Raw genomic sequence first — 18,500 nt, 5'->3', positions numbered from 1 at the left:
TGGATGGGAGACAAGGAAAAGTAATTTTATATGACTGAGCCTTCCAATGATAATGTTTCATAATGCTGAAGGCCCACCTTCCATTTCATCAATGGACATTATTAGACGAGCGTGCCATAAAAATAAATAAATAAACGCAAAAGCCTTTTAAAATGGGACTGGCTGGCCAGAAACAAGAAGACTGCTGTAGAGAAAAATTGAGCGTTCCAAAAACGAAATAGAAAAAATGACCATTTTTCCACCTCCTCAATTTCTCTCGTGTTCTTACTACCCCACGGGTTTAACGTGTGCCCTGGATTCTGCTATCAACCAGAGGACAGCCAGGCCGCTGTCTGTAGCAGCCATGATCTCACACTGTCACCAAGCGAGGGCTACTCTGTGCCTGAATCAAACACTCAACAAAATCTCGGATTCAAAAGCGGCGTTCAGGTTATCTACTTTGACTCCTCAGCAGAGGCACGGACCTCCTCCACAAAAACCCGTTTTCGTAGTCTTAGGACTTCTCCTGGGATTTCTAATAACCGGGAGCTCATGTGGGGACCGGTCCCTCTTCAGGTGGTTCTAAATAAAACAGCTCTCCCTAGCACTGATCCACAATCTCTTTCCTACGTCTTCGATCTGTTGGTCTCGTACAGTCTCTAGCCGAATATTCTCTGACCCCTCTGAACACAGTAAAATTGTCTGCCAACTTAACTCTCCTTCAAAAATGTGAAGACACTTAGAAGGCTCCCCTTCAAGTGTCCTCAAGTTCTTCCAATTGTTTTTTCTTCAGCCCTGAATTTTAGAGCAGCATTTCCCAAAACAAAGGTAAAGAGGGAGCTTAGGAACCTCTGAGTTAAACACATTTAAAGAGGTTTCTTTCTTACAGGCCTTCTTGGAAATTCTTATGCTTCAAAACAAAAGGGAGGGTGACTTACCTCTATTACGACTTCGGGGAACAAACACTTTGGGATGTTGTCTTAGCCTACTTACAATCCTGATTCTTTACTCTAGGAACAATTTCGCTTTTTAATGTCCCCAGAATTAGACCCCAAATTCAGGGAAGGACTAAGCTGACCAGTGTGAACATAATGGATACCCACTTCCTGGTCTGGAGGCTATCCATCCAAAAGAGATGTATGGGAATCCAGCTGACTGGACTATGATTCCCACGTCTCCAGCATCTCCATCTTTCCAATGCCAAGTACCCAAAATATGTTTAATAATTATTCATTGAGCAGATATCGTAATAGAGGATGAAAGGCTTCAGTGAGGACCTAGAACTCTTTAGGAAAAAAACACAAATCTCTCTCCCACTAAAGTATCAAATATGGCTCAGCATAAGGTTGAACCCAGAGACACTAATGTTATTTCCTAGGTTTCTATGATTCTGACTTTTAGACTAGAAAATCGTGCTCATGGACCCAATAAACAAATTCACTGAATCAGTAACTTCAAAACCTAACCAGACTCTTTTTCCAAGTCTCTAGGTATATAACCACAATCACAGAAGCTCAGCTGAATTGCTAAAGATAAGCAGAATCAGAGTTCTAGGACATTTTTAGTTTGAAGGAAACTTAGAGAATATTTAGCCTAGATCTTCATTTTTATACAAATAAATGCAAGCTTTTAATTTGAATAATAGGGGAAAATCAATTCCAAATACCTGACCACTAATAAAAACTATGCAGCTGAGGCCTGGGATGATAGTAAGGGATTTGGTTAAAGCAAACCAAGAATCTTCTTTTATGCTAATGGAGTGCTTCCCTAAAGTAAGCTTTACTAATGCCTGCTCCTGGTCCCCTTGGCACTCACCATTTTTGAGCACACCAATCCCACATCTTCCAACTGCCAACACCTGAAACTAGTTGCCTGAGGACTTTTTCTGGCTACCAGAGCCCTTGTGGCCGAGAATGGGGAATGCCAGAGAGTTAATACAGCAGGTGACAGCCCTCAAATCAATGAGGGAAGGGGAACTGGATGATCAACACCCCAGCAACCTTGCCCCTAAAGTGGGATTATGCTAAAGCATATTCTACAGTTCCCCAGCAAGACTGAGCCCCAGTTGCTCACAGTGGTAACTGGCTCTGAAACACGTACGTGGTAGATAGAATAATGGCCCCCAAAGATGTCTGCATGCTAATACCCAGAAGCCATGATATGTGATGTTATTACACATAGCAAAGGGGAATTACGGTTGCTAATTAGCTGAGCTTAAAACAGGGAGATTATCCTGGATTATCTGGGTGCACCCAATATAATCACAAGGGTCCTTCCAAGTGGAGGAGAAGACAGAAAAGGAGAGTCAGAAGGAAATCTGACTATGGATCTATGGTCAGAGAAACGCAACTTTGCTAGTTTGGAAGCTAGTTAGAAGCTAGAAAAGACAAGGAAACAGATTCTTCCCTAGAGCTTCCAGGAAGGAATGCAGCTGTGCGGATATCTTGTGTTTACCCCAGTGAGACACAGGTTGGACTTCTGACCTATAGAACCATAAGCTAATAAATTCCTGTTTTTTAAGCCACCAAGTTTGTGATGATTATGGCAGCCACAGAAAACTCACACAATTTATTGGCTTCCTTCCCTCCTGTCTCACGTCTCCACTCTCCTGCTGATGTTTTCTGCTGTCATCTCCCATAAGAACTCCTCAAACTCAAATCCTTGCATAGGGTCTGTTTTGAGTCCAAATCAAAATATTGCTACCATATTTCTCTTACTTTTATATGTATGTGATCCCATATGTTTTTTAACCTACAAAATATTTAAATTGTCACTTATCCAAACCAAAACAAAAGACACTAAACTTCTAAAAGCAAGACTAAATTTTCTGTGTATTAAAGCACCAGAGCAAATAAAGACACATAATAAAAGTGTGATATTACCAACAATGAATATTATCAGAATTCCCACTATATATGTAAATTCAGAATTACTTAAGTCTACAATCTGTTGCTATTAATGACCTTTAATATCTCAAACTCCACAGACTGTCCATTTTTGACCTATTGCATCACTACCCAAGTTATATTTTTAAAGACAAATCTGATTATCTTTACTTGTTCAAAAACGTCAGTATTTTCTATTGCTTGTTAATGTCCAGGCTCCTTACCTGGCACCCAGAGCCCTCCAATATCAAATATTAAACTTATTTTCCAGATGTGTTTTCCACTACTTCCCTTCATATACTACTTGGACCAGCCAAACTAAAAATCTTTGCTATTCTACGCACACTTCCCTTTCCTCTTCTCACATTATTTCTTCTGTGGTGTTTGACCCATTATCATCAATTCAAATCCCAACAATCCTTTAAGGTCTAAATATTTGCACTATGAGTCCATGCACAAGTGAATAAATGCATAAAAATGAAAGCTCCATGTGTAGAAGTTGCCTCTCCTATCCAGAGATACACCCTGGGAGAAAGAGCAGGAAGACAAGTACCTAAAATGATGAAAAGGGCGACTGACCCACACTGGGTTCCATGCCCCTCTTTGTGCTGAACCATCACTGGCTTTGTTTTTTGTGACTTTATATTCTATTCTCTGCCAAAGCAGCACGTTCTCCCCTACTTGTCAACAACTGGATTCTTCACTCATTTACTTACCGAGGATATTCTGTTCCCCAAAAAAAAGGCTTCTGGAGCTCTCCCGCTGGAAACCCTGGGAGAAAGATAGGCAAAATTGTAAGGGATACAGAGATTGATTCGATGACGAGTACTTGGTTCAAGCTTTAGCCTGGAAGTTTCAAATGTCCATCTGAAAGGTCCTCCTCATGGAGCTAGGAGCACTCTAAGAGAGTCAACTGTTTCTAAAATGATATTAATTCAACAGAGTTTGAAATAAGGGCATCACATTAGTTTCAAGGAAATCACTTTGCATGAATACTCTGTAGACACTGTCCAGCCTGCCGTGAACCGGACTCCTTCATACAGTGTGTGCAGGAGGCTTCTGGCTGTCCAGCAGCTTTCCCTCATATAGAAAGGGCCAGCTACATGGATACACATCCTATGTGGCCAAAGGGGCTCCCCCTCTAGGTGCCCCACTTGCATGCAGAACTCCACTAGACCCACAATGTGTGGGAATCCAGTGAGATGCAAAGTAAGTACAAGCAAAGCATGTGACATCTAGGACTGAGTGGATGGGGCCTCCGGAGGCCCTTTCCATTGGAACCAGTATTTGATTACCCAAAAAAGAGACAGTGGCATTCTAAGAAACATGAATGACCAAGGAACCCTATCATATCCTTTCTTACTTTAGTTACTACTTCTCTGTATTAGCCAACCACATACACTGAAAATTACATAGAAGGAAAGGAAAGACAGGACGACCCACAGCTCCTTCTCCTTTCAGTCCTCCCTTACTCATCAGTAAACCAGAGGCAGAGAACGTGAGTAGAATGTACATGTATTAAGAAATAACATCAAAGCTGCTGGGTTAGTTTTGGGCAGTGTTCCCACTGGCCTGGTAAGAACAAAATTCCTATGCATGTATAGGTTACAAAATACAAACTGTAAAATTTTGGTCATTCCACACACAAGTTAAAAGCTCCTACGTTTTCATTTAAAACTGACATTGCATAATATATAGATGAACCGTAAACTTATGCTGATGGCTGAAAATGTTGACTTTTCTTACAACTCAACAATGACATTAAAGAACAAATAAAAAACCTGACAAGTCTAGAGAAAGAGAGGCCACGGAAGGCAGGACAAAGCTGCATACTTGAGCACCTTTAACTGCACTCCTTCTGGCTCTCTGAACAGGGGGCCCCCATATTTTCATCCGGCACTGGGCCTTGCAAATTAAGTAGCCGGCTTGGTGCAGATGAGCAGGAGAAATGTTTTGCTTTGGTATTGCAACTCCCCACTGGATCTGGCACCCTGGGCTGATCCTGAGAGCTGCATTCCCAAGTCTTAACAATCTGGAATGAAAACAATAGTAACAGAAGACACAACAGCCACAGAGAGAGAGAGAGGACGAGGACAAGTGAGCAGCACGTTCTTCAATGCCCTCGCCTGCTCCACTGCTCTAGCCCCAGTGAGACTGAAAGCTCTTTGAGGATTAAAATATTTTCTCTTCCCTCTCTTCCTCTCCACATTCTGTCTACTGTCTACACCCCAGCTACGAGATGATACTACAACACTGGGAGGAGAAGCGAGGGTGAGAAAGCAAATTCTTAGTTTAGAAGTGAAATGTTAATTCCGTATACCCATTCTTTATATTTTCTTCATATCAGTTTGAGATTTCAAGGGACAAAAGCCTCATGGCAAAAACAGAGGTGGGTCCAGCTGGAGTTCTCTCTTCCTGTTACTTTCATAGAGAGGAAAACACATGACTTTGAAGGGGCAACATCATATTTATCTTCATCATTTTAAAATTGCCTTAGATTTTTTTATTTTGCATCGTTACATCAATATTCCATCCTCTTTCGGTGATTACTTGTAGCAAGTCATTCAAACTTGGAGATATATATGCAAATATATATTACATATATATGCAAATCAGTGTTTATATGAAAGTCTCATCTCACATAATACATCATCAAAAAGCAATGATATTTCCTAATAAGAACAATGATCATGAACAAATGGGATCTAATTATGAAGTCATTACGGCGTTCCTGCTTGGTGCGGTGGCCGCTGGAAGCACTTCTGTCCACTGCCAACCTCTTTACAGGAAGACATCTGACACCTGCACGCTCCTCTGTTTCTGTGGCTTTTGCTGTCAGGGGTCCCCCGACTCGCAGGCTTTGGCCATCGCGTGCCTCGGGGCAGCTGGATCTGCTCAGCCTGTCGGGGCCAGGGAACCCTCCACTGATCAACCAAGAATCTGACGCCCTTACGGCTGTGTTGCTGAACTGAATGGCTTCACAGCGTAAGCTGCAGGTGTGGAGGTGTCCGCCCGCCAGAGTGACAGATCAAAGCCCAACAGCACCAACTCAGTATCTTATCTCAGGAAGTGGGTAAGCTGTATTTCACAAAGGTAGAAGTAAAAAATAATTAAATAAACAGGGAATTCTCTCCCTTTTCAACAGGCTTTTCTTGTGCGTTTTTTTTTTTTTTTTTTTGCTCAACTCCATTTTTTTTTTTTTCTCCCCCCCCATTTCAGCACTGTGTCACTAGTTTCACACTTTTTTTTAAAGATTTTATTTATTCATTTGACAGACAGAGATCAGAAGAAGGCAGAGGCAGGCAGAGAGAGGGAGGAAGCAGGCTCCCTGCCGAGCAGAGAGCCCGATGCAGGACCCGATCCCAGGACTCTGAGATCATGACCTGAGCCAAAGGTAGAGGCTCAACCCACTGAGCCACCCAGGTGCCCCCTCTTAATGCTTTAAATGCCACTTCTATAAAATAAGTAACTATGAGCTGACATGGGGAAAAAAAAAACTAAAAGATATTAAGTAGAAAAAAATATTAAGCAAAAAAGCTGCATTCAGTCGTGTATGTGGTCCTTTTCTGCAAAGCATATGTATAAACATATGCATAGGTACATAGAGTCAGGTCTGCTGTAACACTTTCCTGGAAGAGGCAAATTTGCTCAAAGGTGACTGATACACTGGGGAAAAAACTGGGGCCTAACTCCCAATTTCACATTTGCTTATGTGTGATTTTGTGCTCCAGAAATGCTAGATGAAAGCAAGAAATGCACTAAATGAACTGAGCCACACAGGAATACACAAAACTCACACATCCCAACGCGGGCCAGTTAGTTACCTCAGTTCGCCGCGTGTGTTAGAAGCCCCAGCCACCCATGCCCGGTGTTCAAACGTCCTTCCAACTTCAGCTCACCCTCCTTCAACCATGACACACTAACTCACAAGCTCCTCCAGCACCCACTTCCACAGGCCGACTTCAAGTCTTTCCAGGGGAAAATGCCATATTTACTGTAGTATTCGTGTATTTACTCATTTAACACCTATAAGACTGTGCTATCGTTTTTTCAAGATCTACTTTTAGAGAGAGAGAGAGAGAGAGGGAGAGCGTGCGAGCATGCACAGGCCATGGTGCAAGCGGGGGGGGAGGAGCAGAGGGAGAGAAGCAGACTTCCTGCTGAGCCCAGCGCCTGCTGTGGGGCTCAATCTCAGGGCCCTGAGATCAGGACCTGAGCTGAAATCAAGAGTCGGAGGCTTAACCAACTGGGCCACCCAGGCGCCCCTGTACTATCATTTTTATTAGGCTCCCGGCTTTTGTTTTCATGTGTCATTGATCATGTTTTTGATTGTTGTGTTCCTAACTACATTTTTCTCATAAATCTGTGGCTTTTATTGCACAATTCTGCATAACATAGTGACATTTAGGAACTTGTGTGTCGCATTATAGCAGAACTAACTGTGTAGGTACATGTGGGCATCTATGTGTATATGGACACATAGATCTATGGACACATAGATTCCTGGCAGGAATGTATATGTGTATATGGACACATATACATTCCTGCCAGTGGTCTTCAAATTTTATCAGGCATCAGAATGACCTAGAGGGCTTAATGGAACAGACTGACGGACCCCACTCTCAGAGCTTCTGAGTTAGTAAGTCTAGAGAAGAGGCTAAGAATTTGCACCTTTAACAAGTTCCCTTGTGATGCTGAAGCTGCTGATCTAGGAGCCACACTTCAAGAGCCGCTGCCCAATCACTGGTTCATGTGTACTGTGGAGTCATGGCTAAATATGTTCATTGCTGCATCACTGTAATTGAGAAAAGTATGCCGCAAGCCAGATATCCAACAGGAAAAAAATGACTTAATTATGGCATAACTGTACTATGGACTGCTCTGCAGCAAATGAAAAGAAAGAGGTAGGTCTTAATATTCTAGCACAGAAAATATCTCCCAAGACATGTTGTTAAAATAAAGCAAAACACAGATACAGATATATAAATACCATTTCTATTTTTTAAAATAAGTACCGTATCCACGTAGTACATGAATGCAAATGCACAGAAAAGGTCTGTAAAATACATATCAAAGGGATCATAGGGACTGCTTCCTGGAGCTAATGGGGACTAGAAGGTGATGACTGGTTAAAGGGATTTTGGACATAGATGTAATATTGTAAATTTTAACTAGTCAAAGGTAATCAACTTGTGTAATGAAAATTAACTCTTATAGAAATGTGTACACATTGTAGAAAATTCTTCTAAAGGTTATACAAAAACTTAACAGTTCACTAAGCTTACATGATAGCATTTTCCTCTGGCATTTGTCAATACCAGCAAATTTCATTCCCATTTCAAGCAAAAATACAAGTTGTTGGTATGTAATTCAAAAGACTAAAATTCTGACAAAGGAAAATATTCTTATCTATATGTTGTAATAACCTCATTGTTTGTTACTAAAAATTTCTCTTTCTCAGATCTGCACCCAGCAACACTACTAAGGCCTGCTTTCGGCTTTCTACTGGAGTCAAACCTTCCTTTTTTGCTGGAGTTTCCCTACAACTCCCACATCAGTGAATAACTGACTAACCTTGAGGGCTTTTGTTTAGGACAGACCTGACTGCCAAAGAACCGACCATATTCACTGGGCAATTAACTCAGGCAGGTTCAACTTTTCGGCCTTTGAAGTCACAAAGTTACATCTTAACTGTAGCAACAGCTTTAAATGCGACCGCACATTTCAGTTTCAGTGTCTATTTTGTTACAGGAAAATCGCACCAGTTAGGTTCTTTAGTATAGACAAATGAGGAGAGGAAAACAAAATTAGTCCATTATCCCATAGCTCAGATGCAAGAAAGCAAAAATACGTACATACTCAGGGATAGCAAATTCATACTGTATGAAGAGACATGAACAAAATCAATAATTTCCCTTCTCTCCACTCCTCTTTCCCAATGCTGGAGCTTTCTTTCCACTACTATCTGCACAGCTTGCTTCAGATAGTTATTCAAATGTCAACTTCTCATTCAGGCCTTCCCCAGTGCTTTTTAAAGGAAAGGGGTGTTATCCTACCCCTTTCTTGCTTTATGTCTCACCATAATGCCATCGTCTAGAATACTCTACGTTGTATTTCCTTTGTATAAGTTACTGTCTTTCTCCCAACTAGAAAGCAAGCTCCATAACAAAAGGGATTTTTATTTTCACTATGCTTTCACTGCATTATCTGTAAAGCCAGAACACTAGCTGGCATGTGATAAGCACTCAGTAAATATCTGTTGAGTGAATGGAACCTGCACCTTGTGAAACTTGAAGGTATAATCGGGGTTAAGCATTACCTATGATTATGAGTATATATCATTAGCCAAAGTGGAAAACATTACATGCTACTATTGGTATCATCGACATGCTACTTCCTGAACTTTCCATACGCAATACCAGAACAGAGATATGTTCCATTATTCAAGTTGTTTTTCCTTCTAGATTAAGGACTTGGTTGATTCCATTCTCTTGCATTTATGGCAGAACTAGTATAGTTCTGAGGTTGGCACTTTTCCCCCCAATAGACTCTCATTTCAAAATGCAGATTTTAACAAGATGAAAAGCCCTGTCCAGCTCCCTGAAAGTTCCATTACCCCTGTGTACTCTTAGCCCTCCCTATGGCCAAGGAATAAAGTAGGATATGCTCCCTTTCTATGGTTGTGACATGTGCTGAAAAGAGAAATCAGACAAAATGCTGGTTTAGATCAGAGTCCTTTGGTCCCAACAGTACTGGATGACTATATTCTCTTTTCCCTACATCCTTTGCATGCTTTCATGTAACTGCCACATTAAGTTTCATACCCATAAAAGCCTATGATAAAGTAAAGTTATCATACAGCAATATTTTTAAAGTGTGACTTTCCAAGGTATTATGTTATGTGGAAGTTTGAGGGATTTTTTTTTAACATTGACACTTAAAAATGGTGATTCTTTTAAGAAAACTGTGCTCAGACTCAACCATCTTTTCCTGTTGTTTCCACGTCTGGTCAGATTTAACAAAATGGGAGGCCTCCAACTTTCACTTGCCAGGAGTTAAAACCCAGACTAGACTGTAAGCTTCTTCCCTTTCTCTATAGCAAACTTTTGTAAATATACTAATACAATGGAAGACAACTCAGACTCAACTAAATTTGGGAGCAGTTCATTCTTAAATTCAATCTATCTTTTGACTTCTTTAAAGAAACTAGCATTAGTGAATTTGTTCAGTTAGGATCCCTCCAGCAGCCTCTAGGGCAGAAGCAGCACATCCAGTACTGTACAATGATAAAGGTTCAGTTCAAAAGAAGGTGTTGCAGATGGGCAGGGGTTGGGGGGAGGACAGGATTCTAAAGAAAAATCCGATGGGCCAGAGAATGTGCAAGCCAAAGTACATACTGACCTCTTTAATTCAATCTATTTTCATATTTGCTATAGCTGCTTTCTCCCGGGAGGTACTTGGATTTTCCACTGAGTGTGTACCTGTGTCTGTTTTCTTTTCACTATGGGTGTTTGTGGTATTTTTGCTAAGGGGCTGACTGTATTAATACAATGTATTATTAATTTTGTCAAATCACAGGTTGTTTAGTCTTTCGCATGGATTCACTAATGTATTAACATGACTATTCTAGTGTATGTTATGACTATTATTTTCAAAAGTCTTAAGTATATGCTTGCATTACTGAGCTACTCCTTGTATCAATCTACATTTTGGGACTTACTGCTGAGGTATCATCTTAGCGACGTTATTATACTTCTTGGTGAGATTCACTTGTAGTTACTTCTGCTGGCTTGATTATTTTACGTGTCCTATGCAATAATAGCTCCTAGTTCTACAGCTCACTAAATGAATGTATTTTAGGACCCAATTTTTGGAGATGTTAATATAATTAAAATACCATTATGAAAACTACCAGGAAGAGCTGAGTTTGGTTATGATGATTCCACTTGTATACATAATCACTGGCCGCTGACATTTACGAAGCACCTGTGATGTTCCAAGCTACACAGGGAAGCTGTGAATATACAAATGTCCTTAAAGAACCTACTATCTAGGGAAGGAAAAGAGATGTAACAAAAAAAAATTCTGTATTGTAATATCTAAAAAGATGAACTGATACCAAAGCTCTCTAAAGTGTATGTTTTCATTGACATTTGTTTTAAATTCAGTAAAGACACATAGAGGTGTTTTGGGAGAGGGGGAGCTATACACATGTCTACACTAATGACTAAAAGATATGATCAGTGACATCAGTTGAGGTTTGAGGTAGGAATGGTTTAAGAGAATGACACTTGGTATGTGGTCATGGCCCAGCCACATCAACATCACCTGGATGCTTGTTAGAAACACAAATTATTGGGCCCCACACCAGACCTGCTGAGTCAGGAACTCTGGGAGGGGGGTGGTGCGGAATTTTCAGCAGGTGCCCCAGGTTATTCTGGTGCATGCTAGTTGAGACCTACTGGTTTAGGTCAGGGTAAAGATTCTCAATCCCAACTGTACCTCAGAATCCCTTGGGAAGCTTTTAAAAAGTAGACCCACATCAAAGGCCCTGCCCAGACCTACCAAGCCATAATCTCTGGGATGGAGCCTTGAATGTATGTATGTTTTAAAAGCACCTCAGGTGATTCCATTATGCCAAGAAATTCAGAACTCTTGGTTTAGGAAAAAGAACTCATGTATTTACTCATGTATTTAAAACAGCCTCTCGTCTCATTCTCCTCTCTTCACCACTTCTCAATACCGTGTTTGTAACATATAATCAGATATTTTTCTTACAATTTTGCAGATATACTTTCAAAACTGAAACTTTACGTGGTTAACAAATTATCACTGTACAAGGACAAAACCAGTTTTAATTTCAACTGCTTTGGAAAATCCAGAATGAATGCTCACACTAAGAGGGCATGAATGTTACGTCTTCTTTAGGCTTCGTTCTCATAATCAGATAAGCCGGATAGCATCCTTTCAGAATCTAGGAGACCATCAGTTGGGACATGGAAATTGCTGTAACTACAAAGCACTTCTGGTTATATTTTCTGCTGTAAAGAATTTCATTGTCATCACTGCTAAGATTAATAGTGGCTCTTTTTTTTTTTTTTTTTCAATTTGGCATCTTGCCGTAGTTTGGTGAATGCCAACCTTCCCCCTTCCAGAAAGTATCCAGTACTAACAGCTGTGACTCATGTCAAGGGATTCAGCAAGATGCCTTAGCCATCTGCTGGCTTCCTACAGGTAACCTCCTGCCACTGTATCTATCAGCCTAGAACTGATAAGCAGAAAGCAGCTTCTAAAATCTGCCCTCCATCTTGAAACTTCCTCTTCTGGCCCTTCTGTTCTTTTTCTGCCATAACCACCTTCAGGCTGCAACAAAGAGAACCTCCTCTCTTTTACCAGTGTGATGAACCATCCTATTTGCCCAAGTCTGAGGAAGCTCCTGGGATACAGAATTTTCAGTGTTAAAATTAGGACAGTCCCAGACAACCAAAACAAGTTAGTCCCCTACCTTTACCCAAACAAGTTGACCTCTTTTGCATTTGCTGCATTTTTATACCTCAGGGGTTCTCAAACTTCAGCAGCTAGCAGACATTTGATGGTTCAAATCTTCTTAAAATATAAATTGCTGGGCCTATACCCAGTGTTTGATTCCACAGCTTAGGGGTGGGACCAGGTAATGTTCATTTATCCCAAGTGATGCTGACACAGATGGTCCAGTTCACCATCTGGCAGAGAAAACACAAATTTCCTTCTGCTATAAAGCTCAGTATCTCCCATTCTACTATTATGCCAACAGGTTGTTTCATACACACAACTGCTGTACTAGGGAACTAGTAAACTAGTTACTAGTTTGCTGTACTAGTTTTTTACAAAACTGACACTAAAGGCTGTGATGTTTAGCCCAGGCCTGGGAATATAATAGATATTCAGCAAATGTTTGTCTGAGTTCCCTGAGCCATATCTGGGTTTGAGATAATGGTCTTAAGAATGAAAATATGACTAATATTTTCTCTTATGTCAATTCAACAACAACAAAAGTCTCTTTCATCTCCTCCAACAGCATCTGTACAATGCATAACTCAATAAAAGAAAACCATCTCATCTGTTGTTAATGGAAATATGAACTGGTACCACTTTTCTCAAGAGAAGTTGCGTAAGATATTTTTTTTTTTTAATTAAAATGGACATACCATTAGACTTAGCAATTCCTCCACATCTAGGAATTTACTCTAAAGAAATAGACTCAGATTTGCATAAAAACATAGATACAAAACTTACCACAGAGTTTTTTTTTTTTTAAACAGAAAAGCAAACAGCCTAAGCATCTATTGGTAGGAAATTAACTGAAGAGGGGCATCTGGGTGGCTCAGTCATTAGGCATCTGCCTTCGGCTCAGGTCATGATCCCAGGGTCTTGGGATCGAGCCCCGCATCAGCCTCCCTGCTTGGCGAGAAGCCTGCTTCTCCCTCTCCCACTCCCCCTGCTTGTGTTCTCTCTCTCGCTGTGTCTCTCTCTGTTAAATAAGTAAATAAATAATCTTTCTTTAAAAAAGAAATTAACTAGAGAAATCAATGTGTTTTTATTTGGTGGAATACTATACATGGTAACTTAGGATTATATGTAATAAATGGAGACAATATTCATGTTACAATGTTTGGGGGGGCAGCATTATTGGATGAGTCCATATTTAGTTTTAATTTTTAAAAAATATTTATTTATTTATTTCACAGACAGAGAAGGAGTAAGAGCAGGAGGGGAAGAAGGAGAGAGACCCTCAAGCAGACTCCATGCTGAGCATGGAGCCCAACACAGGGCTTGATCTCATGACTCTGAGATCATGACCTCAGCTGAAACCAAGAGTCGGACATTTACCAACTGCACCACCCAGGCACCCCTAGTTTCCATTTTAAATGTGTAGATAAACATAAGCTTGAGAGGTATTCAACAAAATCTTTAAATAAGGGCAAAAACTTTAATATTTTTTAGCTTAGAAATATGAAAGAAAGACAAGAAAGCAGAGAAAATCTTCAGAAACAACCACAAAACAAGGAATAAAATGGCAGTAAATACATTCCATCGATAATCATTTTGAATATAAATGGACTAAATGCTCCAATCAAAACGCATAGGGTGTCAGAATGAATTAAAAAAATATATAAGACCCATCTCATCTATATGCTGCCTACAAGAGACTCATTTTAGACCTAAAGACACCTGCAGATTGAAAGTGAGAGGATGTGGAAACATCCATCATGCAAATGGATGTCAAAAGAAAGCAAGGGGAGCAATACTTATATTGGACAAAACAGACTTTAAAACAAAGACTGTAACAAAAGACAAAGAAGAGCGTTACATAAGAATAAAGGGGATAACCCAACAAGACGATACAACTATTGTAAATATGCACCCAACACAGGAACACCTAAATACATAAAACAGTTAATAAAAAGTGTAAAGGAACACATCAATAATAATACAATAATAGTAGGGGAATTTAACACCCCAGTTACATCAGTAGACAAATCATTTAAACAAAACTCACAAGAAAACAATGGCTTTGAATGACGCACTGGACCAGATGGACTTAACAGATATATTCAGAACATTCCACCCTAAAACAGCAAAATACACATTCTTTTCAAGTGTACACAGAACATTCTCCAGAACAGATCACATATTACCCTACAAAATTAGCCTCAACAAATTTAAGAAGATCCAAGTCATACCATGCGTCTTTTCTGACTACAACACTATGAAACTAGAAATCAACCACAAGAAAAAAATCTAGAAAGGCCACAAATACATGGAGGTTAAACAACATGCTATTAAAGAATGAATGGGTCAACCAGAAAATAAAAGAAGAAATAAAAAAAAATACATGGAAGCAAATGAACATGAAAACACAACAGTCCAAAACCTTTGGAATGTAGCAAAATAAGTCCCAAAAGGTAAGAAACAGCAATACAGGTCTACTTCGAGAAGCAAGGAAAATCTCAAATAAACAACCTAACCTTACACCTAAAAGAGATAGAAAAAGAAGAACAAACAAGACCTAAAACCAGCAGAAGGAAGGAAATAATAAAGACGAGAGCAGAAATAAATGATATAGAAAGTAAAAACAAAAAACAAAAAACAAAAAACAGATCAATGAAACCAGTAGCTTGTTCTTTGAAAAAGATCAATAATGTTGATAAATCTCTGGCCAGACTTACTAAGAAAAAAAGGGAAAGGACTCGAATAAATAAAATCATAAATGAGAGAGGCGAGATAACAATCAACACCAGAGATATACAAACAATCATTAGAGAGTATTATTAAAAGATATGTGCCAACAAGTTGGACAACCTAGAAGAAATGGATAAATTCCTAGAAACATATAAACTACCAAAATTGAAACAGGAAGAAATAGAAAATTTGAACAGATAGATAACTGCAAAGAAACTGAGTAAAAAAACAAAACAAAACAAAACAAAACTCCCAACAAACTAACATTAGGGACCAGATGCCTTCACAGGCAAATTCTACCAAACATTTCAAGAAGAATCAACTATTCTTCTCAAACTATTCCAAAAAACGGAAAAGGAACGAAAACTTCCAAATTCATTCTATGAGGCCAGCATTATCCTGATACTAAAACCAGATAAAGGTGCCACTAAAAAAGAAAACTATAGGGCAATATCCCTGATGAACACAGATTTAAAAATACTCAATAAAATACTAGCAAACTGAATTCAACAGTAAACTTAAAAAATCATTCACCATGATCAAGTGGGACTTATTTCTGGGTCGTAAGGGTGTTTCAACATTTGCAAATCAATCAACATGATATATCACATCAGTAAGAGAAAGGATAAGCATAGGATCATTTCGATAGGCACAGAAAAAGCATTTGACAAAGCACTAAATCCATTCACGATAAAAATCATCAACAAAAGTAGATTTAAAAAGTACATATGTCTACATAATAAAAGCCATCTATGAAAAACCCACAGCCAACGTCATCCTCAACGGTAAGGAACTGAGAACTTTTTGCTGAAGATCAGCAATAAGTCAAGGATGTCTACTCTTACCACTTCTTTCTACATAGTACTAGAAGTCCTAGCCACAGCAATCAGACAACAAAAAGAAATAAACGGCATCCAAATTGGTAAGGACAAGTAAAACTTAAACTGTTTGCAGAAGACATGATACTCTACATAGAAAACCCAAAATACTCCACCAAAAAACTAACAGAACTGATAAATGAATTTGGTAAAGTGACAGAATACAAAATCAATGTATAGAAATCTGTTGCATTTCACTATGCCAATAATGAACCAGTGAAAGAGAAATTAAGAAAGCAATTCCATTTACAATTGCACCCAAAATAGTAAGATACCTAGGAATAAACCTAACCAAAGAGGTGAAAGACCTGTAACCTGAAAACTATAAAACACTGATGAAAGAAATTGAAGATGATATAGAGAAATGGAAAGACATTCCACACTCATGGAACAGAAGAACAAATATTGTTAAAATGTCCATACTACCCAAAGCAATCTATATATTTAATGCCACCCCTAATAAAATACCACCAACATTTTTCACAGAGGTAGAACCAACAATCCTAATGTTTGTATGAAACCACAAAAGACCCTAAATAGCCACAACAATCTTGAAAAAGAAAAGCAAAACTAGAGACATCACACACAATTCCAGACCTCAAGTGATATTACAAAGCTGCAGCCATCAAAACAGTATATTGGGGGCGCCTGGGTGGCTCAGTGGGTTAAGCCGCTGCCTTCGGCTCAGGTCGTGGTCTCAGGGTCCCGGGATCGAGCCCCGCATCGGGCTCCTTGCTCAGTGGGGAGCCTGCTTCTCTCTCTGCCTCTGCCTGCCTCTCTGCCTGCTTGTGCTCTCTCTGTCAAATAAATAAATAAATAAATAAAATCTTTAAAAAAAACAAAAAAACGGAAAAAAAACAGTATATTGGCACAAAAATAGAAATGTAGATCAGTGGAACAGAATAGAAAAATCCAGAAATAAATCCACAACTATATCGTAATTAACCCTCAACAAAACAGGAAAGAATATCCAATGGGTAAAGGGCAATCTGTTCAACAAATGGTATTGGGAAAACTAGACAGCAACATGCAGAAGAAAGAAACTGGACCACTTTCTTATGTTACACACAAAAATAAATTCAAAATGAATGAAAGACTTTAAGGTGAGACCTATAACCATAAAAGTCCTAGAAGAGGAGCGCCTGGGTGGTTCAGTGGGTTAAGCCTCTGCCTTCGGCCCAGGTCATGATCTCAGGGTCTTGGGATCAAGCCCCACATCGGGCTCTCTGCTTAGCAGAGAGCCTGCTTCCCCCTCTCCTTCTGCCTGCCTCTCTGCCTACTTGTGATCTCTCTCTGCCAAATAAATAAAGAAAATCTTTTTTTTAAATCCTAGAAGAGAACAAAGGCAGTAACCTCTTTAACATCAGCTGTAGCAGCTTCTTTCTAGATATGTTTCCTAAGGCAAAGGATATAAAAGCAAAAATAAAACACTGGGACATCAAAATAAAAAGCTTCTGCGCAGGAAAGAAAACAATCAACAAAACTAAAAGACAACCTATGGAATAGGAGAAGATATTTGCAAATGACATATCTGATAAAGGATTAGTAAACAAAATCTACAAAGAACTTTATACAACTCAACACCCCCAAAAAATAAATCATTCGATTAAAAAATGGGCAGAAGGAGCACCTGGGTGGCTCAGTGGGTTAAGCCTCTGCCTTCAGTCCAGGTCAAGATCCCAGGGTCCTGGGATCAAGTCCCGCATCAGGCTCTCTGCTCCTCGGGGAGTCTGCTTCCCTCTCTCTCTGCCTGCCTCTCTGCCTACTTGTGATCTCTGTCAAATAAATAAGTAAATAAATTTTTTTAAAAAATGGGCAGAAGACATGAAGAGACATTTCTCCAAAGAGGACATATAGATGGCCAATTGATACATGAAAAAATGCTTAACATCACTAATCATCAGGGAAATGCAAATCAAAACCACAATGAGATATCAGCTCACACCTGTCAGAATGACTAAAATTAAAAGGACAAGAAACAATGGGTGTTGGTGAGGATGTGGAGAAAAAGGAACCCTCTTTTACTGTTGGTGGAAATGCAGACTGCTGCAGCCTCTGTGGAAGACAGTATGGAGGGTCCTCAAAAAGTTAAAAATAGGGGCACCTGGGTGACTCAGTAGGTTAAGCCTCTGCCTTCAGCCCAGGTCGTGATCTCAGGGTCCTGGGATCGAGCCCCACATCGGGCTCTCTGCTCAGCAGGGAGCCTGCTTCCCCCTCTCCCTCTGCCTGCTGCTCTGCCTACTTCTGATCTCCTCAAATAAGTAAATAAAATCTTTAAAAAAGTTAAAAATAGAACTACCCAGCAGTTGACTCAACAATTGCACTATTGGGTATTAATCCAAAGGATACAAAACTACTGATTTGAAGGGGTGCATGCACCCCAATGTTTATAGCAGCATTATCTACAATAGCCATATTATGGGAACAACCCAAATGTCCACTGACTGATGAAATGATAAACAAGAGATGGTGTGTGTGTGTGTGTGTGTGTGTGTGTGTACACGTGCATGCATGCACACATGTGCCTGCAGTGGAA

General features: G+C 39.7%; 1 protein-coding gene across 2 annotated transcripts in view; it reads right to left on the bottom strand.

The window, feature by feature from the left end:
- The window catches only part of LOC111150495 (phosphate regulating endopeptidase homolog X-linked), a 204,913-nt gene that overhangs the window by 20,459 nt on the left and 165,954 nt on the right, over window positions 1–18,500 (bottom strand). For both annotated transcript variants that reach the window (XM_022507971.1, XM_022507972.1), the window contains exon 16: window positions 3,581–3,635. In XM_022507971.1, the coding sequence (XP_022363679.1) occupies window positions 3,581–3,635 (55 nt within the window). The remainder of the gene's footprint in view (window positions 1–3,580; window positions 3,636–18,500) is intronic.

This window comes from Enhydra lutris, unplaced genomic scaffold (genome assembly GCF_002288905.1).
Source record: "Enhydra lutris kenyoni isolate GAN:26980312 unplaced genomic scaffold, ASM228890v2 scaffoldscaffold23, whole genome shotgun sequence".
Classification (NCBI taxonomy): Eukaryota; Metazoa; Chordata; class Mammalia; order Carnivora; family Mustelidae; genus Enhydra; species Enhydra lutris.
The sequence above is the reverse complement of the archived record's forward strand: the minus strand, read 5'-3'. Positions and strand labels throughout refer to the sequence as shown.